At 38.6% G+C, this 18,899-nt stretch overlaps 1 protein-coding gene and 1 long non-coding RNA gene across 8 annotated transcripts in view; one reads left to right on the top strand and one right to left on the bottom strand.

Annotated features, from left to right (window-relative positions):
* The window catches only part of LOC115295432, a 54,580-nt gene that overhangs the window by 5,616 nt on the left and 30,065 nt on the right, over positions 1-18,899 (top strand). The window lies entirely within an intron of this gene.
* The window catches only part of NCOA7 (nuclear receptor coactivator 7), a 146,904-nt gene continuing 140,485 nt past the window's right edge, over positions 12,481-18,899 (bottom strand). For all 5 annotated transcript variants that reach the window (XM_029943315.1, XM_029943312.1, XM_029943314.1 and 2 more), the window contains 3 exons: positions 15,495-15,590; positions 14,983-15,056; positions 12,481-14,608 (listed from right to left, as the gene is read on the bottom strand). In XM_029943315.1, coding sequence (XP_029799175.1) covers positions 14,473-14,608; positions 14,983-15,056; positions 15,495-15,590 — 306 coding nt within the window. In that variant the 3' untranslated portion in view covers positions 12,481-14,472. The remainder of the gene's footprint in view (positions 14,609-14,982; positions 15,057-15,494; positions 15,591-18,899) is intronic.

The following is an 18,899-nucleotide window of genomic DNA, read 5'->3' as shown; positions in this document are numbered from 1 at the left end:
TGACATCACCTGCGCGCCCTAACGTCTGGCCAAATGGAACTTGGTGGGTACGCGGACGTCCTTTTCCAAAGCTGCGAGTTCGCTTTATTGTGTAAAAAAAAAAGAAAGAAAGAAAAAGAGTTTTAAAAATTTCGTAGAATGAGCACAATTTCTAGACCTTTCTTTACAACATAGATTATATTTGATCTTTACATTCGTGTGTACATTTTCAGCCACGATGGTTTGCTACAGCTCAAAATAATCCAAAAGTGAACCTCATATCTCAGTTTACTTTTTTGTTGGTGACAGCACCAGCTACATCAAAATAGCGGCCTTTTCATCTCCCATCCCTCATACATAGGTAAATGCGGAGGCTTGTGGCTTATAATCTGTACTAGCCCAGGAATGCATTGCTCGTGCTTCATGCTTACACTACAGTACCCCTCTCCTTAGTTTCCTTCCTTGATTCTCCTGTCAGTAAATATCGCATCTGAAAGAAAAAGCTTCAGTTAGTTAATCTGATATTCAAGGGGGAACTCTGATTTGACCTCAACTTTCCATTTTGTAATACTTGGCATTTGCTGAACACTAAAAATGTGCCGTGTATTTCTCTAATTGTTGCAACAAGCAAGATTGGTTTTATAATCCCCGCTACAGAGATGAGGAAACAAACTAAGCTAAAGGTTTGTCTAACTCCGTCCACCAGCCTTCTTGAACACAGGACTCCTTTTAACACTGAAAAATCTTCGACTAGCTCGTTATAGTATTCTTGTTATTTGTTGACTTAGAAAATACATAACAAAGCCCTATTGTGAATGCAGTCGTTTTTTAATGATTTCTGTTGTATTAATTGAAAACATTTAGGGGTGCCTGGGTGGCTCAGTCATTTAATCCTTGGACTCTTGATTTTGACTCAGGTCAGGAAATCACAGTTTGTGGGTTCAAGACCCCCACAGAGCTGACAGCTGTCAGCACAGAGCCTGCTTGGGATTTTCTCTCTCCCTGTCTCTCTCGCCTTCCCTGCTCATTCTCTCAAAAATAAACTTTTAAAAAAGCATTTATGTATTTTTAAGAAGTTGTACATATGTGTTCAAGACATTTTTCATTCCTTTTGCAGTTTGCCAGTGGTTTGGGGAACCACTATAATAGTTTCCTAGCACCTCAGGAGTCCAAGGCAGGATTTAGAATCGATATACTACTTTGCCTTACTTAAATATCCACTATTTCCATGCACTATAATATACTTTCATATCACTTTTGTTTTTGTTTTTATTTTTTTCTTGTGTTTTTATTTATTTTTGAAAGAGACAGTGCAAGCAGAGGAGGATCAGAGAGAGAGGGAGATACAGAATCCGAAGCAGGCTCCAGGCTCTGAGCTGTCAGCACGGAGCCTGATGCAGGGCTCGAACCCACGAACCATAGATCATGACCTGAACCAAAGCTGGTCGCTTAACCAACTAAGCCATCCAGGCGTCCCCACATCACTTTGTTTTTATCCACAATTTTCCGTCTGAAATACCTTTGTTTCCATCTCTGAACCTTCACCTTTCAATCCACTCCTCAAATGCTACATCCTTCATGACATTTTGTTTTTTACTTAAGCAAACTGAAAATAAGTACTTCCTCTTGTGAATTCACATAGCAGTTTTACAATATTTCTCTCGTAGAACTTAACACTTCACATCATATACTATTTATGTAGATTTTTTCTTACTAGAAATTATGTTCCTTGATAAAAAGAACAAGGGTCTGAATCTGTAGTGCCTCGTATAGCTCTTTGCATGTAGGTGGACATTTAACAATTGTCTAATGAATAAAAGTGATTAGGAATAAGGTTGCTGCTTAGGAGTGTTCAGATTGGACACTGTACCATTTTAGGGAGAAATATTCTCTAAAATCACAAGCAGGCCTAAGAGTTCTGGAGCAATGGCGAGTGACTCCTACAAAAACCCACATAGTGTGCATATGACACCACACACACACACACACACACACACACACACACACACACTCAGGAGACTATTCACCTACATACTGGCACACACCTGCCCAAGTTGCACCTGTCCTGACTACATTCTTAGTGACACCTGTGATTGGTCTCTCCCTTACCTGGCACTTTGGAAGACTCACTTCCCATTCCCCAACTTTGAACTTGATAGAGTTGTCCTATATGGAAGTGGGCGAAGAAGTAACACAAACGATTTAAAGCTTGTCTGGAGTCTTGGCGTGGGATCACGCAAGAGCACAGGCGGTCGTGCGCCACAGGCAGAGTGGCTACCGGCTGGTGCCCTGGTTAGCTCCCCTGGGAATCCGCTCCCCTGGGAATTTGGGTTTTGTGGCAATAACTACATTTTGCTTGTGAAATGAAGTGTTTTCTGATTTCACAAGGGCACCATATGGGCTAGAAGCAGCCTTGCTTCAAGCATGCTCTGGAGTCAGAAAATTCTATAACTTACCATCTGTTAAGATTTCAATTAAGTTTATCTTTCTGTGTCAAAGCTTTCTTCATCTATAAAATGAGGATAACAATGATGCTTAATGTACACATTATTTTGAGAACTAAAGCCTGCCAGCCTGGCACAAAATTCTCAATAAATGTTAATAGTTGTTACCAATAGGTAGAAGACAGTTTAAGGGATCATATGCTTTACTTCCATTTAATTACAGAAGGCTCAGTGATCCTATTTAACACAGAGACTGAGTTAGGCTTTTGTAATACCATCTCCTTTCCCCCATTTTCCCCTCCCCTCCCTTCTCAAAAAGCTGTACATATTTGATTAAGTTCTTCTTTTTGGCTACACTCCCCCCCTTGGTAATCTCACACAGTCTGTGGCTATGAACACATGTATGCCAATGACTCCCAAATTTAAATCTCTAGTATAGACCTCTTCCCTGAACTCCAGACTTGGATATCCAGCTTCTTATTCAACTACCTCAAGAACATGTCTAACATATATTATAAACATATCTGAAACTAGGCTATGGGGAGAGCTCTTCCTTCCTTCCCCAAACCTGCTACCATCTTACTTGAGAGGAAACTCCATTCTGCCATCTACTGAGACAAAAATTTTGAGATCATATTTGATGCTTCTCTTTAGCTCCATATCCAATCCATCAGGAAATCTAAAGTACATCCGACATCTGATGTCATCACTACTGTCAACCTTGACTGAGTTCCATTCCCTCTTATGTGAATTATTCAATAATCAGATTGTGTTAATCCTCTGGTTCCACATCCTTCAATGGTTCTGTATTCCACTGAGAGTAAAAGCCAAAGTAGTTACCTATGAGGACCCATAGGCGTCAACATTAAAAGCCACCTGCCCACCTCCTCACATTCTGACACCAGCTACCACCAACATTAACATTGCTTACTCTGCTCCAGTCACACCGGACTCCTTGTTGTTACTCATGCCAGCCAGGTGTGCACCCAAATCTAGGCATACTCTTTGTCCCTCTGCCCAGAACACACTTACTTCTACTCCTGGCAACGCAGATCTTCTCTCACTTTTTTCAAGTCTTTGCTCAAATGTCCCTTCCCCAACGAAGTCAATTCTGACCACCTTGGCAAAGTACCCCTCATCCTCGCTCTCCCTTTCCCTTTCCCTTGTTCTGTTATTTCCATCATACCCATTACCTTCTAGATGTTTATGTTTAATTAAATTCTTAAATATCTAACATTATATGGTAATATTATTATATATTATTATCAACTGTTTCATCCTCATTGAACATAATCTCAAAAATTACCAGGAATTTTTTTTTATCATTTTTGTCTGTTTCACTGAAGTATCCCCAGGGTCTACATGTGGAGTATAGATACCAAGTGTAATCAAGGACAACTCCAAGATTCTTAGTCCTAAAACTGGAAGGTTGAGCTGATACTTACTAAAGTGGAGAGAACTCTGCAAGAGCAGGTTTGGGAGCAGGGAAGCATTGGAATTCAGTTCTGGGTATATGAATTTGAGTTGCTATATCAGTCTTTCTTTAGAGTAAATTTGTTGCAGTAAACAACTCCAAAAATCTTAATGCCTTAAAACAAATAAGTTTATTTCTTGCTCACCTGTGTGTCTGCTGCATGTTGGCTCCAGATGTGCGGACGTCATCCCATGGCCCAGGCGGAAGGAGCAGGGATGGTTCTAATGTTAGAACAGAGGGAAGAAAGAGCACAGTGGAGCCACATGATGGCCCTCTTAAGGCTTCTTCTCAGGACTGGTGCAGGTCATTTCTACTCCTATGTCATTGATCAAAGCAAGTCACATGGCCATCTCTGTCATCAGGGTTAAATATAATCCGAGAGCTAGAAAAGGCAAAAGGCAAAAAAATATTTTGAATAATAATACAGTGCACTGCAGATGCCTATTTGACATTTAAGTGGCAATGTCACTAGGTAGTTGGCTACATGAGCCTGAAGGTCAGGCGAGAAATCCAGGCTGCATAGATGAATTTTAGAATCTTTAAGCATGTAATATTTACATGCCCCAAGTTAGAAGAGATCACCAAAGGGGTAAGTGTAAGTAGAGAAAAGTTCAGAGGACTGAGCCAGGGGCACTCTGGCAATACAGACATCAGAGAAGTGAGAAATAACCAACCCTGACGAGAAAGAGTGTCCCAGGAGAAAGCGGTGTGCTGGAGGAAAGATGGGCTCCGGTAAGAAGGAGTGATGAGCTCTGCAGAGCCTGCTGATGGGATACAAAGAGGACTAGGAATTGAGTGGAGGTTGTTGGTAAAGCTGAGAAAAGCAGTTTTACGGGGTTGGAGAAGAAGCCTCATTCTAGTGGGGTTAAGAGAGAATGGCACTGTCACTCAAAAATAAATAAACATTAGAAAATTCTTTTTAAAAAAAAAGAGAGAGAATGGTAGTAAAGAAATAAAGGGAGCAAATGTGAACAGACCGAACAGATTATTCACAGGAAACAAACAAAAAAGGAACTGAAAGAGTGCCAAAGACACAGGTACCTGGGAAAGATCAGAGAGGCAGAGATGCTGGAGTGTCTGAACTCAGGAGCAGAGTGGCTATTGCCAACTCAAATACACATCATTTAAGTGCATCTACTCCAGTGTATCTGTTCCTTGCCATCTGGGGAAACTACACCAACTCACCATCCTTTCCCCACCAATTAACTCCACCTTTATTACATTCAAAATTTTCTTTCCTTGTACCTCTTCACTAAACCCCTAGTGTTGGAGTGCCCCAGGGTTTACTCCTTGCTCTTCTTCTCTATTTGCATTCACTTCCTTGATCTTATCCAGTCTCAAAGCTTAAAATATCTATAAGCTATGACTCCTACATTTCTAACTGTATTCATACTTTTCTCCAAATCAGAATCCAACTGCATCCTTGGTGTTTCCAATTGGGTACTCAATAGATTCAACTGCTGATCTCCCTACTATAAGACCCCCTATTCACAGACTTCTGACCTTGGCTGATGGCATTCTGATCCTTCCATTTCTAGATTCTGTGATTCCTCTGCTCAAAACCTCCAATGCCATCAGCAGAATGATTAAGAAACTTGCCCAGTGTTATCCATCTGAAACAGTATAATGTTTCTCTTTTTTCAGTGAGACATAGAAAGTGTGTTGGTGGGTTTATCTTAATCTCATTCTGAGTCTGCACAGTAGACACCCTTTTCCACATCCTAAATAGAGGTTTCCCAAGCATAAATACAAAGACCTTCCCTGGCTTCTATTTTATAAATGGAAATAATTTTTTGCTATTTCACCAGTGTCTCAAGAATATTTGACTTTTCTTTTCTTTTAATTTTTTTAATGTTTATTTTTGAGAGAGAGAGTATGAGTGTGAGTGAGTGAGGGGCAGAGAGAGAGGGAGAAAGAGAATCCAGAGCAGGCTCCAGGCTGTCAATGCAAAGCCTGATGCGGGGTTTGAACCCAGGACCTGTGAGATCATGACCTGAGCCAAAGTCAGATGCTCAACTGAGTGAGCCACCCAGGTGCCCTAAGAATATTTGATTTTTCTGAAGGTAAGAGGAAAACAAGAGTGAACACATTTCTCCTTCCTTAAGAAAAACCATATAAAAGGAAATATGTCAGGCTAAAATGGCGATTGCCTGGTATTAGCTGTGTACTGGCCTCCATCTGCTGGAATGAGTGAAATGTCAGGCAAAGGAAGGAGGTGCTTGTCTATGGGAAAGGAGAGAGATTTCCAGTTTCTGATTACTGGGCTGCCTTACTTAGAACTCTCTTGAATAAATATTGGCAAGTGGCCCAGAGTTCCAACTTGTGGCTCTTTGAGCTTTGCTAAAGTGCTTGAGGGAAAGTCCTGAACTGTTGCTCTTAAATGGAAACTGTGTAAGTCATTTGTGATGGAAAGAATGACAAAAGAAAAACAATTCTTTCTTATAACGACTTTGATTCCAGCTATTTTGCTGATAAATTATTTTGTTTTTGTGTACAGAAGACTATGCAAACACTTCTGCTTTTTTTTTCCATAGAGCTCTCCTGAAAGTCATGTCTACAAACAAATTGTTGTAAGTACTTCTTACTTTTTATCAGGAACAAGGTTACACTTGGACTTTGGATTTCTGATAAAGAATTCCGTTTGATATAACTAACACCCTAATAGTAGTACTAACTTACCTTTTCTGGCGTTTTATAATTTTCTAAGGTGCTTCTTATATGTACATTGACAATGCAGAGAAGTAGATATTATTGTCACTATTTTAGAAGTGGATAAAATGGGACAAAGGAAAATGAATCGACCTACTCAGGATCATTTAATTGGTGGTTGATGGAGGGGACTATCCTGCAGCCCTTCGAGTAGGACAGAGGCACTTTCTCTTGCCCCCAATCAACAGAAGACAGCTACTGTGCAAATTAGCACACCCCCACCGTCATGAAGGTAATGTCAATTTTTAGTCATATCCACACTTGCATTTCTTTATAACCTGAAGGCCAAAAACCTCATCTATACCATTCATTCTTGTTCTTATTACTTACCCTCAAACTCTTTACTCATACACAAATTGCCTATGCTTCTTTCCCCTGCTTCTTTCCACCGCTGAGCTCTGAAACTTAACACCGCAGAAGCCACAGTATCATTGTAAGCACTCTGTAGCCTGAACATCCTCAGAGCCATCCCTTCACTTCCTTGCCTTCAGTGAAACCCAGCATTCCCCCCAAAGATATCACTTCCCTTGAGCCTTGACAAACAAAAACTGCTTTTTCTCCCTGCCTTTCAACACTCTGAGAGATATGTGGAAGCAGTGTTCGTATTCTCCTAGCTTCTAGCTGCCAATTCCAGGTGATTCCATTCTTACCTGTATGAAACTCTCCACTCTCTGCCCCCTCTGAGTGTCATGCTGTAGCATGAAGTGTAATCATCATCATTCACCAGCTCGAGGTCACTCCCCCAGATTCACTGAAAGCTTTAGCACCTGGCCCACACAAATGCTGCCAACTCCCACTGTAATCTCAGACAACCTTCACGTCCATGATTCATAGCTCCTCAAGCACCTGGATCCCAGTGCCCTTTGCCTCCATTCCTCTTTAACACAACTCATTCCTGTGGCAAAATCCTGACTTTAGGTTTACTCAGATGCTCTGAAAACCCGAACTCTAGTGACCGTTCAGACCTCTGCAACTTTGACACTCTTCCTGACTTCTTAGTAATTTCTGTTCTTGATCTTTCTTTAGTTCTTCGAGTTGCCCTCCCATCTTCACTTTCATCCATGCCCAGCAGAAACCCCAAAGACCCATAAGTTCCCCACATGGCTTCTGGGTACTCACCATGCCCTCCCTCCATCTTTGCTATACTTCCAATCACTTCGCTCTCATCTGTGGTTATCTGAGTGGTTAAAGGCATGGGCTGGCGAAGCCTATTTCCACCATTTAATACTTCTACTTTGGACAAGTCATTAATTTTTCAGGGCTTCCATTTCCTCAGTTGGGAAATAGTGGCATCTTATCTCCTGGCCACCATAAATTATTGTGAATATTAATTGAGATAATATATGTAAAGTGCTTAGAATAGTACCTATCTCATAAGCACTCAATAAATGTTTACTATTATTACAAATAAACTGCTTGATGATGTTTCTAAAAAAATTCACATAACCCAATTAATAAGTGCCAATACATACCCAAATCTGCAAAGCAAAACACAATCCAACAAACATCCTCGTTTTTCACTCTTTCCCTAGATAATGCCTGCATCAGGGAGACTTCTGAGACAGTATCTTTGTAGGTCCTGAGAACCTCTGATTTCATCATTTAATTATTTGTCCTCCTCATCAGAAGTAGATAGGATTAACAGGCTGACAATGAAATAACCTTGTACACCCTTGAAAATGGCAAAAATGAAGAAATGTAACAATATCAGATGTTGGACTAGGTATTTTTGTGTTGGGCATGTAAATGATACAACTGCTTTGTGAAACATTGTGGGGGTTTGTCAACCCAAATATTCACGTACCCCGGGACCAGCAGCTCCGTCCATTGAGACTCTTTCACATTTTGTCAACCAAACATAACAAAAAGCACAAAGCTGCAGAAACCCTATCCACTGACAGGAGGATACTCACCAGAGGAATATTTAACACACACAGAGTAAAATACAGCCGCAGTAACAACAGGAACGAATCTTAGAAAACAGTGTTGAAGGGTAAAAAAAAAAAATAAATGTATGTATTACAATAACGCTTTAAATATATTAATCTATTTAATTCTCATAATATCTCTCTGAGGAAGGTACTATTGCTCTCATTTGCGGATATGGGTACTGAGTCACAGAGGAAACAGTGACAGATAAGGAACTTGCTAATAAAAGTTGCAGGATCTAGCTAACCTTTACTACATGCTTATATAGTATCAGACACTGTATTACCTTGCCCAGATTATCTATTTTGTAAAAAATGCTCTTATAAAATGTACTATTTGGTTGTTTTTGTCTTTGCCTGATAAATCTTCCTAAATCAACACAAGTTAGACTGGAGAATCCAGTTTATCAGTTAACTTTGCAATCTTCTCTCAATCCCATAACCTAAGTGCCAACTCAATGGATACTTTTCTCATCATTTAAATGGTCTTCAGAACCATTTTCTAGGATTTGCTTTTGGAACCGAAATGTTAACTCACAGCCAAAGTCCTAAATCCCTGAGGCCCTCGAACTTCCCTACAGTCTACAGTTTCAAGAATGCCAATAACTAAGAGATCTACAAATGAAAGAATTCTTCTCCCAAGGTCAACCACACCTGCCACCACCACCATCACCACCACGCCCCCCAAATCTCATCCCATCTTCTTTCACTTATACCCTAAGACTTAAAGGGAAGAAACTGAGGGGCTAGCAGGAGGATCATTCCTTCCTGTACCATGATCTTAAGAATCACTTATGCTTGGAAGCTTGTGCTTGAGCCTTGCATGGGGTGGAGAGGGGGAAGAGAGCCAGGAATCCAAAACCTGTGGTTTAGTCCCAGCTCTCATGATTAGTTGTGGAATGTTGGCCAAATCCATTAACTTCTCTGGGGCTCATTTCCTTCAGTAATGCACTTCAGTTAACCTTGACAAACATTTATGGAATGCCTCCTATGTGCCATGCACCATGACAAACAGCGAGGTTATAAGGATAGATAATACCTGAATAGCCATAGAGGAGCTCCCAGCCATTAAGGGGCTTTCTTTCTAGAGCAGAGAACAGTGAATTTTGGTGCTTGAGGTGGTAAAGCAGAGTGTGGGTAACCAGGTGGTAGAGATGTTGCTGAGATTATACAATGTCAGCAAACTGCTGTGGTTAAGAACTCAGCTCTGGGATCAGTCATGACTAAACATATCCCGGCTGTAGCCTTCATGTGCTCTGTGACTTTAGGCAAGATTTCTTCTCCTGAAGAATCAGTTTCTTCATTTTTAAAACAGGGGTAATAATTATACTGTCTTCATTTTGAGGATCAAATGATAACACATATAAAAATGGAAGGTGAGTTACGATCAATAAATAGTACCTGACCTCCTCATTCTCCCCTTAGCACTATTATTACTGTTAACAATTCAGTTGTTTTTAGCAAGGCATTGTGACATAGTTTGAAGATCCAGGAAGTTGTCCATCAATGGTGCTCAGCTCTAGCTAACTCATTGGGGGAGTAAGATGAACATTCAGTTCTTATCCAAAATCCTTTCCTGAAGACATTGACATGCATTAACAGGATGATTAATGGCTAGTGCAAAGTGGAACTGATCTTTGAGGAGGTTATTTCTGAATACTCTGAAGTATGAAAAGGGTATGTAATTTAGCATAGCATAAGAGGATGAATTTTAGATAAGGTGAAGGATTGCATTGATACATACTTTTGGAAGATATTTAAGTGAGGAGTGGAAATCATGCTGAATAAATTTGACTTGATCTAAAAAATTAGGACTCAGAAGTTATAATGAAAGTGATTAATAAACATGACTATGAAGAAATTACAATTAAGAAACTCTATTAAAAATATAACCTGAATGAAATATATATTTTTTAAGTTTATTTATTCTGAGAGACACAGAGAGAAAGTACAGAAGCAGGGGAAGGGCAGAGAGAATCCTAAGAAGGCTCTGTGCTGTCAACACAAAGCCCAACTCGGGGCTTGATCCCATGAACCTTGAGATCATGACCTGAGCTAAAATCAAGAGTTGGATGCTTGGGGCGCCTGGGTGGCTCAGTAGGTTAAGCCTCCGGCTTCAGCTCAGGTCAGATCTCACATTCGTGGGTTCGAGCCCCGCATCAGGCTCTGTGCTGACAGCTAGCTCAGAGCCTGGAGCCTGCTTCCAGTTCTGTGTCTCCTTCTCTCTCTGCCCCTCCCCCTCTCATGCCTGTCTCTCTCTGTATCAAAAATAAATAAAACATTTAAAAAAAAGAAAGAGAAGAAAAAAAGTAGTAGAATGTCCATTGTTGGAACAAAACACATGCTGGTGGCCACGGCAGAAAATCTTAATTTGAAAGAAAGCCTGGGAGAGGTTTTCAGTGATTCTGTAAAGATTCAAGTTTTCAGTGTGTAAAAATTCAGGGAACTCAGCTTCCTGGTTGCTTACCTAAACAGTAAGACACACACTGTTACTTTAGGTGGTATCACATGTGTAGATAATGGCAGAGAGAAAATGAAAGGACTCAGAACTAAAGGTTCTTTTCTGGTGAGGGAATGATAGTCCGAGTTGATTGTTGGTGAGTTGTTGATGAAATATGATTCAGCTGTGCCAAATCTTCATCTAGAACTGTGCTATTCAAAATGGCAGCTGCTGGCCACATATGGCTAAGTTTAAGTGAACTAAAATTAAAAATTCAGCTCCTCAGTTACCCAAATCCCATTTCAAGTGTTCAACACTAGTATGGTAGCTAGTGGCTACCATAAAGGACAGTGAAAAAGTTCCATCACTGTAGGATGTTCTATTGAGCAGCACTGATATAGAAAATAAACAATAGTTCCACAAAGATATTTTATCAAGAAATGCCATTTTGGTGGTTTGATTGACCACACCAAGGAGGCCCTATCTAGTTTTTATTCTGAACCACTAAAGATTTGAATTAGAAAGGAGGGGAGTAAGACCTTAGATTTTGGTATGAATTGTAAAGACTAATTTTCTCAGTAAACACACTTTTGTCAGGGCATGACTACGGACAGTAGTCCTAGGCAAGGAGGTGGGAGCAAAGGATGTGATGCTCTGAGGTTAGGGTTTCCTCAGAATGAGAAAAACTGTGTGACCCAATTGGGAGAAGGAAGTGGTCAGAGACACTTGATATTTGCATAAGGGGCAAGTTTAACTGACCTAGAATTTCTGGAACTTCCTTTGGATTAGACCTCCTTACCTTTCTTTGTATGATTATATTGGTAAAAAATAAATTAGGAATCTTAAAAAGAACATGAATCTTAGCTTCTCTTTCTTTAGAGACTCTCAATGCCTTCCTCAAAAGCAAAGTCATTCTTTTGTTAGTCTTGTTTCACATGGCTTTAAAACTTTAAAAGAAAATAAAGGACACCAATACTACTTATTCATTCAGGATGTCCCTGGTGACTTGTGGCATGGGCATAGATCTAAATCATTTTCAACAGAGTCTAGTGAGACATTAGTTTGCCCCCTCGCACCCTAGTCTTTTAATGTAGATTCATGAACTGAGAAACTGAGAAGCAATGAAGACTGATGTAGGGCCTAGAAGGCAGAGACAGGATGGCTGGGATCAAAAATATTGATCAGAGGGTAAGATCCTTCATTGACATTAGAAGTAGGTCAAGAGAAATGTTAAAAAGAGCTATTCAAAGAACAGCTAGACAGATTAAGAACAGCGAAACAGGTAGTCAAGAGTTATCCCTACTAATTATAACAGGGGTTTTCATGAGCTGATGAGAAAGTAAGAGGGTGGCTACTGGGAACAAAAAGGGACTTTCCAAGGGCAGCAGTAAAAACATGAATACTGGACCTTGCTTAATCTTGCATATTTCATCATCCTCTCACACAAGTAAACTTCTAGCATCCAATAAATACCTGTTGAATGAATCCTCAGGAAAGAAAATCACACTGGATGCATAAATTCCTTTATTGAAAATATTGGGCTAGCACTGCATTACATATACTCAATATCCATAAATGAAGGGCCACACACTTCTGATTGGACAATACTGTTTTAAATAGAGAACACAGCATCTGGATATGCTCTCACAAGTATAATATCATGGACTAAACTAGGTAGGAGTGAACTATATGCAAAATGACCATCTTGTTTGTTAATAGCATATGGTTGCAAATGGCATAAATGGTAAACTTGATCATCATGAGATATTCCTGGTATCTCACACCAACACATCATTTAATGAGCAGATTAAGGTTAAACTATCAGTATGTTGTTTATCAAGAGTTCTCAATAAGAGAACTTGGTTGAAAGCACACCAGGCTACATATTTAATAGAATTCATTTCAACTTGCATGGAATGTGAGTAGGGTAAAATAATTGATCTGACAGGAGGCCACATGGCAATTTGTTCCTTTTGTAAATATTCTAGTAAGAGAATAATCTAAAAGAAATATTCTGCCAGCTTAAGGCTAACATTCTAAAGAGGGTTTCATTTTTTAAATGCAAGTATATAAATACTACTTGTTATTTATTTTCCCTTTCAAAGATCACAGGGGGTATAATTTATGACAGACCACTTCTCAGCTTTGGCTATTATTAAAAACTTTTTCCATTAGCAGTCTTTGGCTTTCATAAAAGTTTGGCAATCAGTAATATTGTTTAGTTTTTAACAAGGCTTTATTAGCATTTTTAACAGAGTATTTTATGAGATGTGAAAATGGGTTGATGTTAGAAATAGTTTTTACTTTTTATTCAAATTTTGGTATGAATGCATTTCTTTGCATTGCTTTTTCTCAAATAAAAGAGTCTAGAAACCAAGACAATTGGGCTAATTGGACATTTTTCATTTGGTATAAAATATACAGAAGTGAAAACATTCAGTCTCTTTGAAAACAGAGGCCTGTTCATTAATTTAAGAACTTGGGGGGAAATTATACACAAAACACTATGAAAATAAAGTTTTTGTTATTAACACACATGATCTTATAAGAAGCAAAAACACTTTCTGTTCAAAGCAGGGTTTGTTCTAAGTCTAGATTCAGAAAGGTATCCATTTCTGTAAATATCAATTTACAACTGTGAGAAATGGCTTCTACTTTACAATTGTGTTTAGAGTAAGTAAAAATGTACCTTTTTAATGGAAAGATGGCCTATAATAGTCAAATCAATGCACATTGGTAATGAGTTTTTAAAAATTAAGAACTACGCATTTTACATATATATATACACACACACATACATACATACATATATACATATATATGTATATATACTGCTTAAGACCTATCACCCTAAACAATCAGGGCAAAAGAAAATTCAATATAAAACTATATAAATCAAATGGGTTTGTTGCCAAAACATAGCACAAAACGTATACATTTCTTTATTTCAAGATTTGACACATTAAAAGAAAAACTTCCAACACATTTTAGACAATATACTAGAAATAATAAATAAGACAATTAAAAAATCATATATTCCCTTTAAGTGCTGAGGACTTCCAATTTTTCTAAGTGAAACTAAGCTTTTCCATGGCAAACAATAGTATGCTGTACATTTTGGTAATGAAAATTATGTTGATAAATACACAAGGCATGTATATATTTCCACAGTATCTTGTTTTTCAGTTACCAAAAATAAAAATTGCATTCAACTCATACATCTATAAATATTTTGATTCCTCACTGCATGGATCTGAAGGAAGTGGGAGCATAGTCTTTCAACAATCCAGACTTTAAGTTTCTTTCCTCGTTGTCTGCCCTCCATGTGGACCTTTCAGAAACTCTCTGCGACGTGCCCATGCTCTGAGATGATGGCAGAAAGAAAGCATAATGGTGGGAAGAGGCAGTCTGGGCCGGGGCTCCAGGTCTTCCAGCCAGCTTTAGGAGGGCTGATGGAACCCGATCTTTTTAATGTGGCATTTTAAGGCAGTCTGAATTTCACTCGAATGTCCACACCTCGAGGTCTTGAACTATGAAGTCTTCCTTTTTGGAAAGAATATCATTATTGAAAGTGCTGCAGGAGTTGCTTCGTCCATGGTATAAATCGGCATCTAGCCATAAACCAAATCGTCCCCTGAAAAGATCAAAGATACAAAAAAGGTGAAAACATTTCAACCTCACATGGCATGCCTTTTACCCTCCCTCACCCCATCTTCTTTCCTTTATGCTATAGACAGACAAAACCCTAAACTGCTTGTAAAACAAAGCCTACATTTCCTTTATTTCATTTAAATGAGCCATCTTTCTCAAAAGACAAGTGATAGCAGTCCATCACTTAGACATAAATAAATCATTTCATCTTTGATTCTTAGGGTCCTATGTTAGGCCACCGTCTTAATTATTCTAAGCACATGGCCTAGCTAAATTCACCTGATACCAGGTTTTGGTTACCTGGGTCAAAACAGAGTCCCACACAGGTCAAATGGTAAACAACAACAAAACCCTTACCCTCCACCACCAAGTTCCAAAGAACTTATGTCTCCATTGATAAAGTATGAGTTTTCTCCACTCCACTTAAAGACCTTAGGATAGAAACATAAGACAGAGAACAGACATGTCAGTCTGGAGAATCAGTGAAGAGGGAATTATTAGTATAATACCACTGTAGAGAAGGGAACTACCCATTGGCTGAGGAAGTTCCTAACTGGTAGATTTTTTCCTACACCAGGATGAGATCTTCAAAGGGGTTATAAGAGTAAAGACCTTCCAAGCACATGTTGGCCCTGACCTGCTATCCCTCCCTGGGTCCCAGAACATGCACAGGAGCAGTTTCTAAGGCCCAATGAGGGTCCCTAAAAGCACTTTGCGTGCTACGGCCATGAAGGGCTGTCCCAAGCTAGAGTGAGTCCAAATGAGGTTATGGACAGGTGCTGCTCCCATGGCAGTCCCCTGCCTCCAACTCCACCCACACTCCTGACATGGTGACATTGGGAATTTTGGTATTTCTCCCATTTATGTACCTTGAAATTGGGGCTAAACGTATACAGGAATGTTTCACCTGTGCCGTAATAGTGGTCACTGAACTTGAAAGGATGAGTTGCATATGCTCCAAAAATCTGTCAGAAGAAAATACAGACACATTATTTACTTTCAAACCTAAACATCCCAAAGAGTGGCATTCTGAAATATTTAACACAATCCTGCTCTGAGGTATCATTAACCCTCTTTCAGCAAAGACCATTACTAAATTAGACTTCTTCAATAAAAAAGGCTAACCAAAAAACAGATAAATAAAATATCCCTAGTTTTAAATGGAACTCAAGTGGCTCAGGGGAGACTTATTTGACAAAGTCCAACAATTGTTCCAATATTAAAGGACTTCCAAAGTCTACTATGGGGTCAAATTTCCTTTAATGAATACAGATAACATACTGGGAACCTTAAACAACACGCATGTTGCACACAGAAGTGAGTGGCTGAAAGAACAAAATTATGTGTCTTACGTGTTTTATAAGTGGATTCATAGCCAGATATTTCCCCAGAAATAAGAAATTTTTTCTTTTGATTTTTAAAAATGAGTTCTCAGTATGCTTATTAAAACTGTATCTTTAACATAAGTGATCTACTATCTCTTAGCTGAAATGACTTTTAAGAAAAAATTAATCCATAATATAATGGGCTTAAGGGGTGATTTACATATATTTGAACCAATGATTTTTCCATATTTCCTTACTGGGGGTTTGAATAAGCAGGTTTTCAGGATTAATTGTGCCCATTGTCCCAGCTTCCTATCCTTCTGCTCAGATCTTGAGCAGTGCTTGCAAGGGTGAGAGCTGGGAAGAGTGAACATTGTATTTTAAAAACATCCCTAAGTGATTCTGATATACTTCTACTTCAAAACCCACTTGGGAAACATTGCTTCAAATGGAGGTCATCTTAGCATGATACCCTCTAGTTCAATCCACATTGTTGCAAATGGCAAAATTTCATTCTTTTGATCACCAACTAATAAAATCCTATTGCATATATATATCACATCTTCTTTAGCCATTCATCAATTGATGGACATTTGGGCTCTTTCTGTAATTTAGCTACTATTGATAATGCTGCTATAAACATTGGGGTACATGTGCCCCTTCAAATCAGCATTTTTGTATCCTTTGGATAAATACCTAGTAGTGTAATTGCTGGGTGTAGGGTAGTTCTATTTTTAATTTTTTTTTAAAAACTTCCATGTTTTCCAGCATGGCTGTACCAGTTTGCATTCCCACCAACAGTATAAAAGCAGCCCCCTTTCTCTACATCCTCGTCAGGATCTGTTGTTTTCTGAGTTGTTCATTTTAGCCACTCTGACAGCCATGAGGTGGTTATCTCATTGTACTTTTGATTTGTATTTCCCTGATGATGAGTGATGCTGAGCATCTTTTCATGTGTCTGTTAGCCATCTGGATGTCTTCTTTGGAAAAGTGTCTATTCATGTCTTCTGCCCATTTCTTCACTGGATTATGTTATTTGGGTGTTGAGTCTGATAAGTTCTTTATAGATTTTGGATCCTAACCCTTTGTCTTTTATGTCACTTGTAAATATCTTCTCCCATTCCATCAGTTGCCTTTTCGTTTTGCTGTTTCCTTCATTGTGCAGAAGCTTTTTATCTTGATGGCCTAAGAGTTCATTTTTGCTTTCATTTCCCTTGCCTCCAGCGGCATGCCTAGTAAGAAGCTCCTGCGACCAAGGTCAAAGAGGTTGCTGCCTATTTTCTCCTCTAGGAATTTGGTGCTTTCCTGTCTTACGCTTAGGTCTTTCATCCGTTTTGAGTTTATTTTTGTGTATGGTGTAAGAAAGTGGTCCAGTTTCAATCTTCTCCTGTCACTCTCATTTTCCCAGCACAATTTGCTGAAAACACTGTCTTTTTTCCATTGGATACTCTTTCCTGCTTTGTTAAATATTACTTGGTCATACATTTGTGGGTCCATTTCAGATCTCTATTCTGTTCCATTGATCTGTTTTTATGCCAGTACCATAGTGTCTTGATGATTACAGCTTGGTAATACAGCTTGAAGTATGGAATTGTAATGCCTCCAGCTTTGGTTTTCTTTTTCAACATTACTTTGGCTATTTGGGGTCTTTTCTGGTTCCATACAAATTTTAGGATTGTTTGTTCTAGCTCTGTGAAGAAGTGCTAAAGTGAAATCAATCAGAGAAAGACATATCATAGGATTTCACTCATATATGGAACTTAAGAAACAAAACAGATGAACACAGAGGAAGGGAAGGAAAAATAAGATAAAAACAGAGAGGGAGGCAAACCTAAGAGACTCTTAAATATAGAGAACAAACTGAGGGTTGCTGAAGGGGAAGTGGGAGTGGGGATGTGCTAAATGGGTGATGGCCATTAAGGAGGGCGCTCATTGGGAGAAGCCCTGGGTGTCATATTATAAGTGATGAATCACTAGGTTTTACTCCTGATACCAACACTACATTGTATGTGAAGTAACTCAAAGTTAATAATTTTTTTAAATAGAAGTTACCTGAAAAATGTCTTATAACCTTTCAAAATTACTGTAATTGGATCCTAGTCATAGTGGAATCTCTTCTTTAACAATTACACTTAGTTCCTAGCAATTTGAAATACTAAAAATTAGATAGGGTAGAGGTCTAGAAACTCTTTCTAACTAATGTTCTTCGTACTCCCTTCGACTAACCCTTTCCCTAAAGCTGCTAGGAACAAACAGTAACAAAATCATAAAAAATCCATTTCCCTTCTTGTGATATTTCAGTAAAAGAACTAAAGTACAACTGTGAAAGGTGTCTTTTTTCAAAAGCATGTGCTTAAAATAGGACAAGAAGGGCAATGGCCACAAGTGGAAGAAAGTTATTCCTTTTCTGCTCAATGAATAGGAAAAACTACCTTACCCACTCACCTTACCTTTTCAGAATTCTAATTATATTCTTCCTTAACTAACATTTCTTAGCAATCATGGCAACCTGTTTAAGAACTCGAGATTGGATGATACTAAGGAATTACTGTTTTGTTAGGTATATAGCATTGTGGCTACCAAAGAAAATGTCTATTTTCTTTTTTCTATTAATTTATTTAGAAAGGAACTGTATAATATGTATATAATGATATTGTTGGATCTATACCAATAAAAATTTAATATATTTGGCAATAACAGAACAAAGGAATCCTTGGGGAAAAAATTAAGACCTGCAAAAGTGGTAAAAAAACAAAAAGGTTAATATAACAAAATTTATAAATGTATATTTGCTTTCCTTTCTCCTTTCAGCTTCTTTAGTAGAAAAAATTATATAAAAAATCATAACAATTTATTATTGGGCTTTTAAATATATATCAGTGTAATATATATTAAATATAGAGAACAAACAAAATTACCACAAAAAGTGGAAAAATTTAATTGAGCAAT

The sequence above is a fragment of the Suricata suricatta genome, chromosome 7 (assembly GCF_006229205.1).
Source record: "Suricata suricatta isolate VVHF042 chromosome 7, meerkat_22Aug2017_6uvM2_HiC, whole genome shotgun sequence".
Lineage (NCBI taxonomy): Eukaryota > Metazoa > Chordata > Mammalia > Carnivora > Herpestidae > Suricata > Suricata suricatta.
The sequence above is the reverse complement of the archived record's forward strand: the minus strand, read 5'-3'. Positions and strand labels throughout refer to the sequence as shown.